Raw genomic sequence first — 16,467 nt, 5'->3', positions numbered from 1 at the left:
TGACGCAGATCCCCTCACGAAGGGTCAAGGAGTGGCCAGGGTATGGCTATGGGAGTGTCCCTCCCCTGTTCCTGTCCTGGAAAAGAAATGGGAAATGGAGGTGGCCCCCCAAGAAACAGCTGCCTCCACCCTGGTATGGGCCAAACAGGCAAACCTCTAAGCAGCCCTTTTGGGAAGGCAGGGGGCCCTCCAGAACCCCTTTTCCCGCTCAGCTTTTCCTGAAAGCTGAGTCTGTCCACATTGGGAAATTGCAAATAGTTTACATGGGGAATGTCAGCTGCCCACATATGAAAATATACACATCATTAAGCCCTAAGTGCTTGCGTCTGGAGATAGAGCGGACGGTCTCCTGGGCTGACCTTTTGTTCACTGATGCAACTGCTGCTAATGAGCATGGAGCCCCTCAGTGGGATGTTTTCATATGTTGAAACAAAGCATATGTTGGCCATTAGCCTGCATGTGTGTGTGTGCACGCGTGTGTGTGCGTGCTTGTGTGGTACGTTCGACAACACTATACAAATAGTGTTTACCCAAACATGCAGAGTTCATTTCATCTCGTTATCCAGCCCCCATGAGCCTCCAAAACCAAAGTCACATCCTCCTCACGAGATCTGAGAAGGACTGGCATTCTTGGAGGACATGGTGGTGCTTAAGGATAAGGCTCTCTGACCAGGTTACCCGGGTTTCAATCCTGTCTTTGCTCCCATGCTAGCTATGTGACTTTGGGCAAGTTACTTACTTCTCTGAGCTTATTTCTGTATCTCTAAAATGGAGATTATAATAACTAAAATCTACCTTTAGAGGATTAAAAAAGACAACCCCATGTAAAGCTTCTAGGACTTAACATATAGTAGGGGCTCAAGAATTGGCTGTGATGGTGATGGTGACAGTGACACCTGTGCTGGGAGATGGGATTGGGTGGAAGGTCTTACCTGCTTAGAAAATTGGCTTGGATAAGGTTGTATTGGAAGTGGGTCCTGAAGACTGAGTGGAATTTGGACATGCCTTGGGGCAGAAAGGGCTTCTTCAAGCAAATGAGCAAAGGTCCAGCAGCTGGAGAGCTAGAGCTTCCCAGGAAGTGACAAGTACGGGATGAACATCTATGAGCAGAAGGCAGAAGGGAGAAGCAGGTTGAGAAGGGCATTTGGGACCAGGGCCAAGAAGGCTGTGGGCTTTGTCCTTTGGAGTGGAGACCATCTGTGTTGTGTGGTATGGAAAAACTCCCTTGGTAGCCAAGTAGTAGCGGGTGAGAGAAGAGAATTCTTGAATGCAGGGCATTGAGGTGGGGATGGAGATGGGTGGGTGGGAGAGCTACCGGGCTTAGGGTTGCTGTATATACATGTCTCATCTGTGAGTGGGGACAAGCTGGATTTGAAGAGGCCAACAAGACCAAAGCTATGTCCCTCCCTAGAATTGGCTAAGGACACCTGGTTCAGGGCCAGGGCAGCTTAGATCCACTCAGCCCTGCCATGGGGCCCCTTCAAGTATTACCCCTGGCTGTACCACGGGCCACAGTGTGACCTTGGAGGGGTCCCCTTCCTTCTCGGCCCCTTGTCTCAGTGAACCCCATCTGTGCCATGAGTGATTGAACCAGCTGGGCCCTGATGGGTCTTTACGGGAGAGCCCTCTGTGATTGTTTCTTCCTGCTCCACCTCAGGTCCTGAATCTGTGAACAAGTATAGGGTATGTGTTTCCAGAAGGCTCTGAGGGTGACCCCAGGGGCACTTCAGGATTATTGACGGCTACTAAGGAGGTGTGGGAGGTGGCTCTGAAGAGCCGTTCACAGCCCAACCATGCCTCCATCCTTTAGTGCCTCCAGAGACACCAGCCACATATAGCTGATCCCTCCTCCAGCCTGCCATCTTTCAACAAGAGACTTGGAAGCCAGGAGATGCTTCAGGAGCAAGGTTTTCAGACATGGGGAGTTCCTCACTCACAAGGGACATAACGCCCCTTCCTGCTGCCAATCATCTCAGTGCAGAGGGAGACAGCAGTGCCCCGGGGCGCGGGGGCAGATGCAGCAGGGCCCTCACGATGCCACCCCTGGGCTAACGACCCAGCAGTCCGTGAGAACCAGGCTCACAGAAATGGCAGCTCGCGTGTCAGCTGTTCCTCCTTATTGAACATCTTCTAGATGAGTCCTTCTCTCTCTCCACACCCCCTCCCTGCTTTCACCGGCCTCCTGGCCTTAGCCCTTGCCACCCTGGCCTCCTCCACCTGTGTAAATCCGACGTCTCCCCCAAGGTCCAGCACTTGCCTCCCCTCCCAGGCCGATTTCTCATTTTTCCCCTCAACTGTTATTGCAAAGGCTGCGCTCCTCAGATCTGAGATGAATCACTTGGTAATTATTTCAGGTGTGCCATCTGGCCTCCTCACTCCGAGGCCGGAGGCTGGGCCACCTGTGGGGTGTGCGCAGTGAAGCGCGGTGAGGGGCTCAATAGCGCCACCTGTGGGTAGAGCCGGGCCGGCCGAAGCTGGGTGGCCTGGCCTGTGGGGCAGAGCTGGCCTTGGACTGTCTGTCGCCTGTCCTGAGGCATCAGTCTCTGCTGTGAAGTCAGTGATAGTGGGCGTCGGAGCACCTGAGAGGCAGAGCCTTGGGCGGGGCGGACGACCAGCACCTGCTTCGAGTTGAGAACCAAGTAAAGCATCATGGGGTGGCTTGCTGCCCAGGCCAGGCCGCTGCCCTCCTCACCGCCATCCATCCCTCCTGCCTCAGTCCCTGAAATACCCAGCATCGTCCCGCTTCAGGTCCCACAGAAGGGCCCTTGGGAAGTTGCAGGTCTAGCCCGGGAGGGGTGGGGCCTTGAGCCATCACCACACCAAGAGGCACTGAGGCAGCTCGAGCCTCCCTGTAGGTAGTTAGCCAGGACGTCACCGGACCAAGCACGTGGGCACTCTCCATGCACTGCAAATGCAGTGGGTTTTAAATACAGCTTCAGGCCTAGTCCTTGCAGGTTGGCTCTTCCATCCAATCAGATCTCCCCCTCCCCACCTCCATCTCTACGCCCCCCCCCCAAGCCCCCATCCTCTGCTTTACAGTTAGTTACCTTCTCTTTAGAAATCCTGAGGCCTCCAGGCCATCGATTCATTGCTGGTCATCAATATTGCGCCTGAGTATTGCAGAGGTTACTGTTTTTTGATGGAATGGAGGGCAAAAGGGGTCTGGCTTAGACCAGCCACATGTCAGAATTTAGGGTCATAGGCAGGCAATGGGGGCAGCGTGAGAACGTACTGGGTTGGAGGGAGGGATAAAAGGGAGAAGAGGGGCCGGCCGCCCCCTGCTGCATCCACTTCTTCCTTCCCTGTGTGCCAAGTGGCATGAGGGACTCTGCTCACTCTGCTGTGGAGCCCAGAAAAACACCCGTGCAGCCTCCATGTCTCGCTGCCTAAAGTCGTGCCTGCTGGTAACATGGACAGCAGGAGCTACTGTATCCCTAGCACCTGCGATGTCAGCATCAGGAACAGCAGAGAGTGAGTCTGGGCCACCAGGGAAGGAGGAAAAAAAGAGCAGATATTCTGAGAGATTCCGAGGGGGCGTTACAGCCCAGCACGCCTGGGCTGTCTGTCCTACCAGCTGCGAATGCCAGCTGCCTGTCCCCAGCCAGGTGAGGGCCCAAGTTCCTCTGGTACAGGAGATGGATTTAAGGTCAGCATCTCATTCCAGAGAGGGGACGTGGAGCAGGTTCTTTCCCCTGTGAGTGAAGGCACACACTCACGGACAGTGGATAAAGCTTTAACACCCCCTTTGCTCCCCAGCAGTTCTGGGGGGAAGTGGTGGAGAGGAGCCTTAGCCAAAGAGGGGAGCAGGTGCAGATTCGTGCTCCTGCTGTGATCTCAGGGGCAAGGCAGGGGCTCCCTGCAGCCTGCAGTTCCTCAAGGAAGCCAAGGTCTGTCTTGTCAGTTTGGCTCAAGGGGAGAGAGCAGCCCCCAGCAGGCAGAGCTGTGTCCCCAAGGCCGTGTCTCCGAGGCACGTGTTGCTGTCTTAAGCTGTCCCAGGAGTTGGTCCTAGAGCAATCCTTAAGAGCATCTGGGGGTCCTCTTCACTGTCAGCAGAGTGGACTGTCTGGCCGGCTGGGCATATGAGCACATCAAGGTTGGCCAGCTGGTTAGCTTCCGTGCCCCAGACCATCAGGAGGCCACGTATTCATGGCGGGGCCTCCAGCACAGAAACTCGGTCCCTCCTCTAGGTCCGACCGAGAGCTAATTCCACATATTTCAAGGGAAACGTGGTGCCTAAATTCACACTGTGGTATTAAAAGTCAAGGCCTGCTGTCTGGAACTACTTGAGGAGATCATCTGGTGACCAAAGAAATAAAGTGTCACTTCAAAGTACTGCTGGCCTGAGAGGGTCCCAGGCCCCAGGGGAATTTGTAGCAGAGACCTCCACCAAGACCTGTTCTCCTGGCCGCTTTCAGCCCTGCCAATATCTAAGGGCCTATAGGACATTTTTTGTTTGATTAGAAATTAGGGAGATGTCTTTAACACGGAGGATGGTCCCCAGCCTTCTCCCCACCCTGACCCTCTGCTTCACCCCAGAGGGACAGCTCCTGCTAGAAAGAGCCACAGTGCTAACGACAGTTCTCCTGGCTCTCCTCAGCCTTCTTGCGGTGGGGGTGACACTCCTGTCCAGAGCCCACCTGGCCCCAAGGATACAGCCCTCCCTTCCCTGGCCCACCTCACAGGCCTCCTGGGACCAGAAGGGATTCGCTTCCTGGAATGAGATCTGAAACCATGGAATTTTGCCTTCCAGCCGCAGAGGATGGATTGCAGCAGGCTGTGGTTGTGCAGAGCCCAGAGGGCTCTCAGTGTCGGGGGCCACTATCTTCCATGATGTATTAGACCTCGCACCCAGGCTAGGAAGAGCTTTCCTCATTGGTCTCCCTTGGAAGCCGACTTCTCTGAACCCGAGGGAAAGGATCAATACCTTCCAATTCCATTGATGCAAGTTGCAAACGTCCCCTGGACAGTTGTTCCTCTCACCCTCCTGGCAAGTTTGGGTTTCAGTTCCCAGCTTAAACTGGCCAACAGCTTCTTATTCCCGTACTGGCAGAGGCGTTACTCTCTGGAGTCACTTGAAAGGGGGTTTGGTTGGAAACGCTTAATCTCTTCATGTTGAGCCAGAGACTGAGCTTAAACCCATGGTCGTCAAACCAAACGCACTATTACCCACTCATTAACTCCTATTAGGGCTTTGACCGTGGGCAGCATCCCCAGAGCCCTCCCTCCAACCCACCCCAGAGAATGAGAGTGGTGTGACTCCCTGCACATAGCTGGATCATGTCTAGACCCAGGGCAGCCCCTCCCATCAGCTGAGGAGGAAGCAGAGTATGGTCCTCCGTGGGAAGGCCCAGGAGGGCTGGAGGTCTGAACCCAAATTCTGCTTTGCCTCTGACTCTGTCCTCCAGGGTCTTTCCCTGGTGACCCCGCCCTGTAATGATTTCCTTCTCTGAATCAGGCTCATTGCCCTGAACGGCTTCATCTTTCATTTCAGTTCTTCCTGTCTCCGCTGGAGGGATGCACCTTGCCCTGCTCACCCTGGGGGCAGAGGGGCTCCTGGGAGACAGGGAGTGCGTGAGAAGGGCACAGGTGGCCCAGACACCCCACCACCTTCAACCAGACTCACTCCAGACCCACCCACCCCACCTGTGTTCACATCCCCTAACTGGCTGGGTGACCTCAGACAAATGACTGAACCTTTCTGGACTTGTTTCCTCATCTGTGAGATGAGCATTATAATAGTATCTACCTTGTGGAGCCATGATGAAGATTAGATGAAATGATGCATATAAAATATTTCTCACAATGCCTGACCATAGTTGGCCTTCAGCAGAGGCAAATTAGTGCTACCCATTGGTTTTAAATAGTCTGTAGATAAAATCCATTTGGAGGAGGAAAAAAGTTTGCTGGTTACAAAAAAAAGGGGCAGGGGGTTTTGAGAGCCACCGAGTTTCAGTACATCACCACATATAGCCTCAAGAGGCCAGAGAACTTCCCATTAGGATGTTACCTGATTTCTGTACTTCTTGTCTTACTGGAGAAAAAGTGCTTGGGAGTCAGGCCACATGGGCTTCACCTTTAACACCCCCTCGATGTGCCTAGCACCAGGTTCCGCCCACTTTGGGTGGGTGGGTGGGGCCTCCTTGGGTGGAGTCTGATGACAAAACAGTCATGCAACTGAGTGCATACAGGTGAGCAACCCAGGTGCCTCTTCTGAGGTCCGAGAAGTGGGGGTTTCTCCCCACAAGCTCCCCACCCAGCAACTCTGTTTGGTCTTTGCTGACTCCTCCCAGATTCAAGTCACATCCTGGCTCAACACATTGTCTCATGTCACTCCTTAACATACATACAGTGGGCAGCAGTTCTGGGCCAGGCACTGGGCCCTTCAAACCAAGGTAGCGTGGCCGTCCGCTCTCATGAAGCAAATTTGCCCACGGCCAGGTTTGTTCTAGTATTAGGTTGCTCTAAAGTAGTCCAGAGTCACTGATCTCCAAGAGATTCAGCTGTCAGAATTCCTAAGAAAGTCCCCCAAGTCTTAGAAGCAAAGCCCCCAACAATCAGTTCTGGGAGGATCTGCAGGGCATCTCTGCAGCAGCTTCTTTGTGTAACAGAGGGGGAGATGGAGGCACCCAATGGCCCCAGAGGGTGGATCAGTGCTCGGGGGCTCCAGTTTCTTGTTCTGGGGCTTCTTCTGCAATGTCAGGTATCTCTACAAAAGGAGGATCAGTTGCTCAGAAGTCGGTGCTCCACAGGTTGCTCTTCTGCAGTCTCTCTCATCAAGGTCTTTAGTATGTGGAGGGAGGAACGGAGGGTGGAAGGGAGCCACCACCACCTAGGGTTGGTGATGGTCAACAAGCCTGTTGTGTGGCATAATTGGGTGAGTCAGTGGCATTTACCTTCACCCTGGCTGCCCCTGAGGCCCAATCCAGGGGGGACAGAGCCTAAGAGAGAAGAAAGAAGGAAGGAACTCAGGAACGCTCAGGCTTTCAGAACCATGATGAATAGAAAGTGAGCCACCGGGCAGCCCGGGTGGCTCAGCGGTTTGGCGCCGCCTTTGGTCCAGGGTGTGATCCTGGAGACCCGGGATCGAGTCCCACATCAGGCTCCCAGCATGGAGCCTGCTTCTCCCTCTGCCTGTGTCTCTGCCTCTCTCTCTCTCTCTCTGTATCTCTAATAAATAAATAAAATTTAAAAAATAAATAAAGATCTCCTTCTTTAAAAAAAAAAAAAAAGAAAGAAAGTGAGCCACCGATTTCATTCACTGGGGTCCTGCTGCTGCAGGTGCCCCCGCCACCACCACAGACGACACCCAGGGGGCTTAGCAGGGAAATCCGCTCCATAGTCCCATCTCAGTAGCTGAAAGGAAAAAAGCAAGCCTTTCAGATTTCAGCATCTTTGGAGGAGAAAGATACATCTACATCCCATCTCTCTGAGCCCACGGCTGGCAATGTACTCAGCCCTGTAATTTATTAAAAACCCACCTGGTGGCCCAGCTGGTGGTGGAGGGTGAATGGTCAGAGGAAGGGGGCAGGTGAGCTGGCTTCTGGGGGTCCCAGCGCCTTCCTAGAGGTGGCCTTCCGAGAGGTGCTGCTCCTGGGCAGGACTCAGAAACTCTCTGAACCGTCCTCTCAAGCTTGAAACACCCACGCCGCAGCTTCGCAATAAAGAAGGAAATGACAGTAATGATGTTCACTGAACGCCTCTACCAAGCGCCACAGTCTGGGCCACATGCCTGACCCAAAGGTTTCACTGATTCACTCTGAGAGAGACTGTTATTCCTGAATATCTTCCTGGTAACAGGGGGCTGAGTCCAGACCAAGGTGCCACAGCTGCAAGTAGCAGATCTGGGCCTCGATCCCATCTGTCAGTGAAAGCTGTGTCCACTGAGCACCCCTCCCTTGCTGCTGAGCTGTCCTTTTGCTGGCCCTTCTGCCCCTTCCAGACCCTTTCGTGCAAGACCTGGAGGCTAGGCAGGTGTTCTCCTTGCCCTCTGAGCAGACAGGCCGAGCATGGGAAGGGGCATCTGCAGGCTCCCGGGGGGGCTGGCTGACCAACCAGTCCACATTGTGCAGCTCCATGCACTCATCTTGTTTGGGCCTGACCACAAGCCCAGGACACAGTGACATGGTTCTCAGTGCTGCAGATGAGGGCAGCAAGGCTTAGAAGAACCAAGTGACCTCCATGAGGTCGCACAGACTGGATACGGCCAAGCCAGAAACGCAGCCCTAAGTCTGGGCTTGTTTGCTGCCTTCTGGCCCAGCCACCTCTGTGCACCTCTGAACGCGGCCTGGGGCCCAGGGCCTGGAGGGGGCAGGAGGGAGAGGTGGTGCCCTGCATCGGCCCCCCACTGACAGTCCTCTTCTATTCTTCCAGTCCCCCGTTTTCGTTGCCCAGGTTGGCCAGGACCTGGTCTCCCAGACGGAGAAGAAGCTCCTGCAGAGGCCCTCCAAGGAACTCTTCTCTGCCTGTGCGCAGTAAGTGCTCCTCCCTGTCCGGGCCCGGCCTCAGGCCCTTCCCCTCCGCAGCCACAGAGGCTCCGGAGAGAGGCTGCCCCTGCCCTCCACCTGGAGCGCCGGGCACCGGGGCAGGTCTTCCGTGCCCAGGGGCCCCAGCCAAGCCACCCAGCTGTTTGTATACTTCTTAGGAAGGGAAAAGATACCAAAGTGCCAAGTCCAAAGAAAACATCTGCCTCAAAGGGTGTTGAAAGCAAGTGGCTCTCCAGGCTGTTGAGACAGAGGAATGTGCAAAAACTTGACCCTGTCTGGGTGGTTTGGGAGCCCTTTCCAGGCCCCCAGCCCCCACTGCTGCCACCGGCCAGAGACGAGTAGCACTGCTGCAGGAAGGGGGCTGCGGGGCTGCCTCTCAGCCACATCCCATTGCCTTGTCCGCAGGCCGTACAGTGATCCTAATGGAATATGAGACCAGTTGGTGGATGTGCTGCTGGCTGGATACCAGTTAAGCCCCCACCTGTCCCTCGAACATATACTGTGAAGGCGTGAGCCACTAGGCACACACATGTGCATGTGCCCACACAGGTACCATTCCCCGGAAGCTGACGCATGCATGCAGACAAAAACCTTTTAGAACCTGATTGCCCCACACGGCTGGATGAGTCTGGGGCTTGCTGTGTGCCCTCGTTCAGCCTCTGCACCACAGACAGCTGGGCACCTGCTGTGTGCCTGGCACAGTGGTAGGTGCTGGAGGGTACCACAGTGAGCAAGAACACAGTCTCGGCTTTCACGGAGCTTAACAGCCAGGCGGGGAAGACGTGAAAACCAGTGCCCCTGTGCCCTGTGGGAAGAGCTGGGAGCCCCATGACGAGAACAGATGTTTAGAGTGGACCAGCTTGGGGCCAAGCACTGCTAGGTGCCAGGGAGAGACACGCCCCCCCACCCCACCCCCCGCCCAAAGCAGAAACAAACCTGGTTGCTGTCCTCTTAGAGCTGGCTGAGGTTCAGATCTGACAGCAGGTTAGGCCCCTGGGCTATCACTGACTCTGAGGGAGTAGACATTCTGGCACTGGTCCCGGCTCTCATGTTTGGCAGGACACAGCGTCCAACATGCCTCTACTGTACATGCCACTCCCTCTCCCCACCCCCCATCCACAGGTCCCAAGTTGCCTGGGCCAGATTGGTCAGCATCGCCACTTTTTAAAGGGAAGGAACCCATCCCTGCCTATAGCCAGGTTCAGAACCCTGCAGGCCTGGCCCACAGCAGGTGACCCATGAATTCTGCTGTGGGGATATTGGCTTCACTGGTCCTGGACCCAATCCAGAGCCTGGTTGCTCAGGGGCTATTTCCCTGCTCTGCCCACCCCCCACATACATACCCCTGCACTCAGTTAAGTATTCTTCTGTCTTCACTGCATCTCAAGAGTCCTTTCTTGAGAGACAGAGAGAGACACCTAAGTCCCCCCAGAGACCTCATTTAACCCTCACTCATGATAACATGGTTCTGCAGGCATTTATCCGATGTTTGTTACTTACTCGTTGTCCCATATCACACCACCAGCCTCATGCTCACAGCTCTACCCCAGGCCTAGAGCCATGGCAGGTACCCAGTAAGCGTTCACACAATCAGCCAGTCACCTCGGAAGGATGACGGGTTTCTGAGGCCAGTGGTAAACCTGCTGGATATATACATAGGGCTCTGCTCTTAAGATCAGGATTATAAAATGTTTGTTTGTTCCTTCTGAGCCAGGTCTGTCCACGACTACCTGAAGGGAGAGCCCTTCCATGAGTATCTGGACAGTATGTATTTTGATCGCTTTCTCCAGTGGAAGTGGTTGGAAAGGTGAGTGCTCCCCTGGCAAAGCCCACCTACAGGTGTGTACCAATGTGTGTATGTGGCAGGGGGAGGGGGTACAGGTTTGCCACCTGAGAACTCATAAAAATCAGTTACCTCCATGGGTCCATGGTTCACATAAAATTAGCCACCCTGCTCCTATTGATTAAGTTCTTGGCTATTCTTCTAGAAATGCTCTGTGCTTATACATATATATGTGTATATGCAGGTTCACATACTCATAAATACATATTACTTACTCTTGCTTTTTTTGGTTCACTGCTTTTGTGAACCAAATTCCCCCTCTGCCAGCAAATAAAGAACTGTCATATTCTTTGAATGAGTTGCAAATCCCTGATTTAGCTCAATCCCCTATTGATGGACATGGAGGTTGCTCTCAATTTTGTGTACAATCTTCCTTAAATAACGAATAGCTTTGTACATATATCTTCACGTACTTTCGCAAGTACATCCATAGAAATCCCTAGCAGGGGAATTTCTGGATCAGAAAGCACCGGTTTTAAACAGTGAGGCACCACTAAGTTGCCCTCCCAAACAGCTGTCCCCCATTTCCACTCCTGGCAGTGCCCCAAGGTCTGCTTCCCCTCAGCCTCATCGACACTGTTCTTGTGTTTTCCTGTCCAGTGTGTGAGCAGCAGGGTTTCCTTCTTATATATCTTTTCATCTCCAATACTGGGTAAAACTGAGCATTGCTTCATGCTTTGCTACCTTTTCTCTGCCAAGTGCTCTCAGACACGGCAGTGACCTGGCCTGACAGGTACAGCCTCCGTCTGACAGATGAGGAAGGAGAGCCATGGTGGCTTGCCTGGTCACACAGCAGGCCAGCAGTGTAGCCTAGGGGACCCCTGGTCCAGGACCCCCAGCACCAGGCTCTGCTCGCCACACCATTCCAGGATTTGCAGACGAGGGGAATGCCTGCGTTAAATCCACGTTGGGCTCAGCTGCTAGACAAGGGCAGGAGCATCCTCTTCCCTGTGTCTGAGGCCTGGCACTCTCAGGCATCTGGGCGCCCTCTGGGCAAAGCAAGGAGCCATCTTGCTTCTCCCTGTCACCACTTTTGCTGGCCTGGTGCCCTACAGATGCTTAGGAAGCTACAGGACGGGGACGCCCTAAAAGCCCCATCCATGACCCTTCCCTGGCCATGTCAGGAGGCCCAGAGGAGAACACCCTGCTCTGTACTACTAGGGATATATTTCTCTCCACTCCCACTGGTGGGAATGACAGTTGAGCAGGAGACAGTCTTCTCTGTGGTCACTGGCCACTACTGGCCACCTCACTCGTGTACATCATGGCTCTGGGAGAGCCAGAGAAGTGAGGGGTCAGTGCAGACATCCCACTCAGGGCCCTGGAGCCCGTCCACAGCCTGGGTCTGAGTCCCACCTCTGCCTTCTCCAGAGGGACCTCGGGAAGGGCTGCTCACCCCTCCTTACCTCAGTTAACTTATCCGCGAGATGGGAATAATAATAGTGCCTGCCTCTGTAGGGCTTGGGTGCGGACGAGGTGAGGTAAGTGTAGTACATGCGTATAATAAGGCAAGTGCTCAAGAAAGGTCAGCCATCTGGCCCCAGGAAGTCCAGTGCTGGATCCAGTTGTGGCTGTCAGTGAGATCATCGGCGTTACCGTGGCCGTCGCCCTTAAGCGTCTGGTATGGGAAGGAACGGCTGGCCCTCGTGTTTCTGGTGATCACAGGACAGTCTGGTGGGGACGTATTCATCACCACCCTCCCGCACTGCCCCAGAGCCCTGGGCTATGTGCCACACAACCTGATCCATGCCCACCTTCCTGGGGTTGAGACCCTCGATGTGAGCTCCGCAGCGGGCAGCCTGGGATTGCCAGCTCCAGGGCCATCACTTACCATCATGACCTTGGGCAACTCATTCCCCCTCTGAGCCTAAGCATGGTCACCTGCACAATGGGGACAGTCCCACCAACCAAGGCTTACCGTGTGAGGATTACTTTAGTGCATGGGCCAGGCACTTCAGGCAATGGGGACTGTTAGCATAAAGACCCCCAGAGGGGATGTGCCCTTTATTCTTAGAATTCTAATAGTGACGTCTGACACACAGCAGCTTACAAAGAGCCTTGGGATGCAAGTGCCTTTCAATATCCTTTTACGGAAGATATGTTTTATTGAAGGCTCAGAGAGGTTGATGGATTGGCCCTGGGCCACACAGCAAGGACCTGGCAAGGCTAGAACCCGAACCCAAGGTCCTTCGATCAAGTCCTTCACCCTTATTCCACCCAGCACTCTGTTCTCGTAGAATCCTTAGCTGTGACCACTGGTTTTGATCTTACTTGTCTGTACTGAACACTTGAAATGGAGAAACAGCCTTTTTAAATCCATGTGTTGACTGCGAAGAAGTTAGGCCCTTTTGTGGGCATTAAGTGTAGAAGCCACTAGGGCAGGACCCTGGCCTAGAAATGCCCCTAAATAACTGACAGCACCCCGCTTCCTCCCTTTCCTTTCCTTTCCTTTTTTTTTTCCTTGCTAACAAGATCATGGCCTGTTCGTGCTGTACTGTTGAAATATTAAAGGGATTTTCTCCCTCCCAAGGTTAACCGAGAAATTCCTCGGAGACTGTATTACACTCATTTCCCCTAGCAGAGGAGCTCTGTGGTAATGCCGACCGGCTGTTTGTTCTCCATGTATCGTAAACTGTTAGGCCCGGGCGCCTTCATGTGGTTTCGAGGGCAGCTGTAGAAACGCTTCCCGGGGCCGCACGGCGGAGGCAGCCGCACGGCAGGCTTCGCTGCAGCCCAGCCGCTCGTGCGCAGGACACGGGGCCGTGGAGAGTCCTGCGGAGGGTGGCCCTGTGCTCCCAGGGGGGAGATAATCAGGGAGTCGGGCCCCCCTCCTGAAGAAACAGAAGACAAAGTGAGTCCGGGCACGTGAACTCCAGAGATGGGCAAGCTGGAGAGAGCCCGGGCTGGGGGCGGGGGGTGTTCGGGGCTGTCCTGAGAGAGGACCCAGCAGCAAGAAAGGTTGCGACAGAAGGTTCATTCAGGAGCTGCAGGGTGACCAGAGGCTCACTGGTCTTTCTCCAGCTGCCCCAAGTATGTGGGCCAGTTCAGTCACACTCCAGTGTGGGCCCTGGTCAGGCCTCTGGGGTGGGGTGGGGGATGCTCAGAAAGAGTCCTGGAGGTCCAAGAGCTATGTGTGACATCCTAAAAGCGGATTGTTGTTTATCCATTCATGGTCCCAGGACACTTAGGTGTCTCCATCTCTTAGCCCTTGTGACTAATGCTGCAACGAGTGTGGGAGGTACACACAATGGAATATTATTCAGCCTTAAAAAGGCAGGAAATCCTGCCGTTTGTGATAACACGGAGGAACCTGGAGGAGGAGGACGTCTATGCTAAGTGAAATAAGCCAGACACAGACAGACTGCATGATCTGACTTAGACAGGGACTCTAAGATAATGTCCCAGTCATAGGAGCAGAGAGTGGATGGGCAGCTGCCGGGGGCTGGAGGGGTGGAGGATGTAAGGAGAGGCAGGTCAAGGGATGGAAGGTTCCAGTGGGTTCTGCAAGATAAATAAGGCCTGGAGAGCTGACGTAGTGATGTGACTGGTTCACAGTACCGTGTCGTATGCTTGCAGTTGGCCAAGAGGGTAGATCTTAAGTGTTCTTACCAGGGAGAGAGAGGGCAAGAGGCAAAATGCTAATAACGGCGGGAGGTGATAGAGAGTTAGCTTGGTTGTGGCGATCATTTCCCAGTGTGGACGTGCAGCAAAGCGTCACGCTGGATACCACTCGTCAGTTACACCTCAAAGAAGCTGGGGGGTGAGGGAAGCGGATCATTTTTAACCAAACAGGCCTGTGATGAAAAAGCCCAAGCTGTCTGCACCGTGGAGTTCTTCGAGGCAATTTTAGATGACTGTTTGTTTATTTACTCCGGGAAGTCCCACCCTTGCCTCATGATCAGAGGATCTGTCTGATTAGACATTATAAACGGCTTTAGCTAATTAAAATGGGAGGCCGGGAGATACAAAGCAATGGTTACTTCATAAATACCGCTTTGGGCAGACGGGATCTCCTAGTGTTGTGGAGCCGGGGGGGGGGGGGGGGGGGGGGGTTGCTAACGGGGCCCTGAGTGGTGGAAGGGTGGGGGTGCCGTGGTAGAGGATGGCTGGCAGCCTTTCTCCCTAGGGACGGAGGTGGGCGGGCCGACCAGAGGTGCAGGTGCGGGGAGGGGTGCTGCGTCCTCCCTGGGACACGAACCTTCTCCCTGCAGAGGGCGCGGCGTCCTCCTAAGCTTAGCCACCTGACTTTCATCTGGGAGAGAAGGTGTGTGACAGCTTCAGTCCTCTGCTCTTCCCTCCAAGCCAGCCAGCCAGGGGACTGCTCGCGTCCCAAGCTGCAAAGAGCCAAGTGCGGGTGGCCAGGGATTTGAACAGCCAGCCCCAGGGCAAGTCCTTGAGGGTCCCAGGCTTGGTTTGGAGGGCATGCCGCGCTGCTGTCTGTTTCGTGTGGAGTCTGCATGTCAACACCATGAGACCAATGTTGGATTCTTGTTTTTTTCCAGGCAACCGGTAACCAAAAACACTTTCAGGCAGTACCGAGTACTAGGCAAAGGGGGCTTTGGGGAGGTGAGTGAACATCCATGTCTTCAGGTGGAAATTCTGTCCTCCCACGGTCTCGGTCCCTTCTGGGTGCGCCTCGGGCACCCTGCGCCCCCTGGCGGAGAGGGAGGGTGAGGCGTGGGGCCTGGGAGAGGCTCCGCTCAGGTGGGAAAGGAGGCTGGAGGGATGGAGATGCTCTTGGAGCCAGCCTCAGTCCGGGTTTGCATCAGGAGGGGAGAAACGGGTGTTCTTGGCTATCTTTGGAGGGAGGTGGAGGGCACGAGGGGCCCAAGCATCTTTTGGCCACATGATGCCGTTAACATGTGCTGCTGTCCTTTATCTGATCTTCCCAGTCTGCGAGGCAAGCCTTGTTATTCCCATTTTAGGGAGGAAGAAAGCTGAGGGTCGGAATGACCCAGCCAAGGTCACACAACTGAAAAGGGGTGGCAGCGAAAAGACGAGAACCCACATGCCCTGGCTCCCATTCTGCTGAATGATAAAGTCAGGGCTGTTGGGGGTCTGACACGAAAACAAGCCTCTCTTACCAGCAGCTGGTGTTTGGAAGTCCCCAGTTAGCAACGGCTGCATCTGGGTGGAAGCTGGGGATGGAGAAACTCTAGTTGCCTCTGAGAGAAGGCCAGCACTTTAGCCCTCCGCTGGTCATCTAATCTCGGCGTAGTTGGTCACACATCTTGAAAAGCTAGGAAAGACCTAAGGAAGGAGGGACAGAAGCAAGGGGCACTGAGGTCAGCTCTTGAGGGCAGGGTCTGGGGCAGCAGTGGTCTGAGTCCAGGCTTCCTCCGGTCCCGGGACTGGAAGCACCCTTGGGCCAGGCTCTGGCACATTGGTTCCCAGCATCCTGGCCTCAGAGGAGCCTGGGCAGCCCTTCACCTGTTCCGTACCCTTGGCCTCTCTCTTGCACCTCAGGTCTGTGCCTGCCAGGTTCGAGCCACGGGGAAAATGTATGCCTGCAAACGCTTGGAGAAGAAAAGGATCAAAAAGAGGAAAGGGGAATCCATGGCACTGAACGAGAAGCAGATCCTGGAGAAGGTCAATAGCCAGTTTGTGGTGAGTGGCCAGGGCCCAATGACGGGCCACCCTCCTGGTCCTGGTGAGCAGGGCTTCCATCCCTCGGGAAAGGGATGGTCGTCCAGTGTGCCGGGTCCCCATCCCCCAGGGAAGTGAAGCGCAGTGAGAGGATTAAGTAGCAGAAAGGCAGCTGGGCTTTCCCTCCATCCCTCAAACTAGGCTGGCTCCCCTCTGTGTGGGACCAAGGCCTCTGTTCTCTAGGAGCACCTTGCAAACTCCGCAGTGGATAGAAGCACCCACTCTGGGCCCAGCCAAGGAGCTTTGTTTCCACAGATCCCCATAGGCTGGTTTCACTGCGGGGAGACCTGAGAGTCAGTGTCTTGGAGAGGTTCATTGTGTTACCATGTCTCGCCCAGGCTCTGCTGCAGTAACAAAATACCCTCCAATTCAAGGTAGCCAGACACAACAAAGACCATTGTCACGCACGTGGAATCCAACCAGATCCCACCACCCTTCTCCGTCTTACACGTGCTTCACCTGGAGTCTTAAAAGAATATGCTGGGGGATGTGCCC

The 16,467-nt window shown here is 54.5% G+C and overlaps 1 protein-coding gene across 2 annotated transcripts in view; it reads left to right on the top strand.

Annotated features, from left to right (window-relative positions):
- Positions 1–16,467, top strand: part of GRK5 (G protein-coupled receptor kinase 5) — a 208,868-nt gene that overhangs the window by 175,787 nt on the left and 16,614 nt on the right. For both annotated transcript variants that reach the window (XM_041738627.1, XM_041738636.1), the window contains exons 5-8: positions 8,371–8,471; positions 10,198–10,290; positions 14,829–14,892; positions 15,793–15,933. In XM_041738627.1, the coding sequence (XP_041594561.1) occupies positions 8,371–8,471; positions 10,198–10,290; positions 14,829–14,892; positions 15,793–15,933 (399 nt within the window). The remainder of the gene's footprint in view (positions 1–8,370; positions 8,472–10,197; positions 10,291–14,828; positions 14,893–15,792; positions 15,934–16,467) is intronic.

Source organism: Vulpes lagopus, chromosome 2, assembly GCF_018345385.1.
Source record: "Vulpes lagopus strain Blue_001 chromosome 2, ASM1834538v1, whole genome shotgun sequence".
Classification (NCBI taxonomy): Eukaryota; Metazoa; Chordata; class Mammalia; order Carnivora; family Canidae; genus Vulpes; species Vulpes lagopus.
The sequence above is the reverse complement of the archived record's forward strand: the minus strand, read 5'-3'. Positions and strand labels throughout refer to the sequence as shown.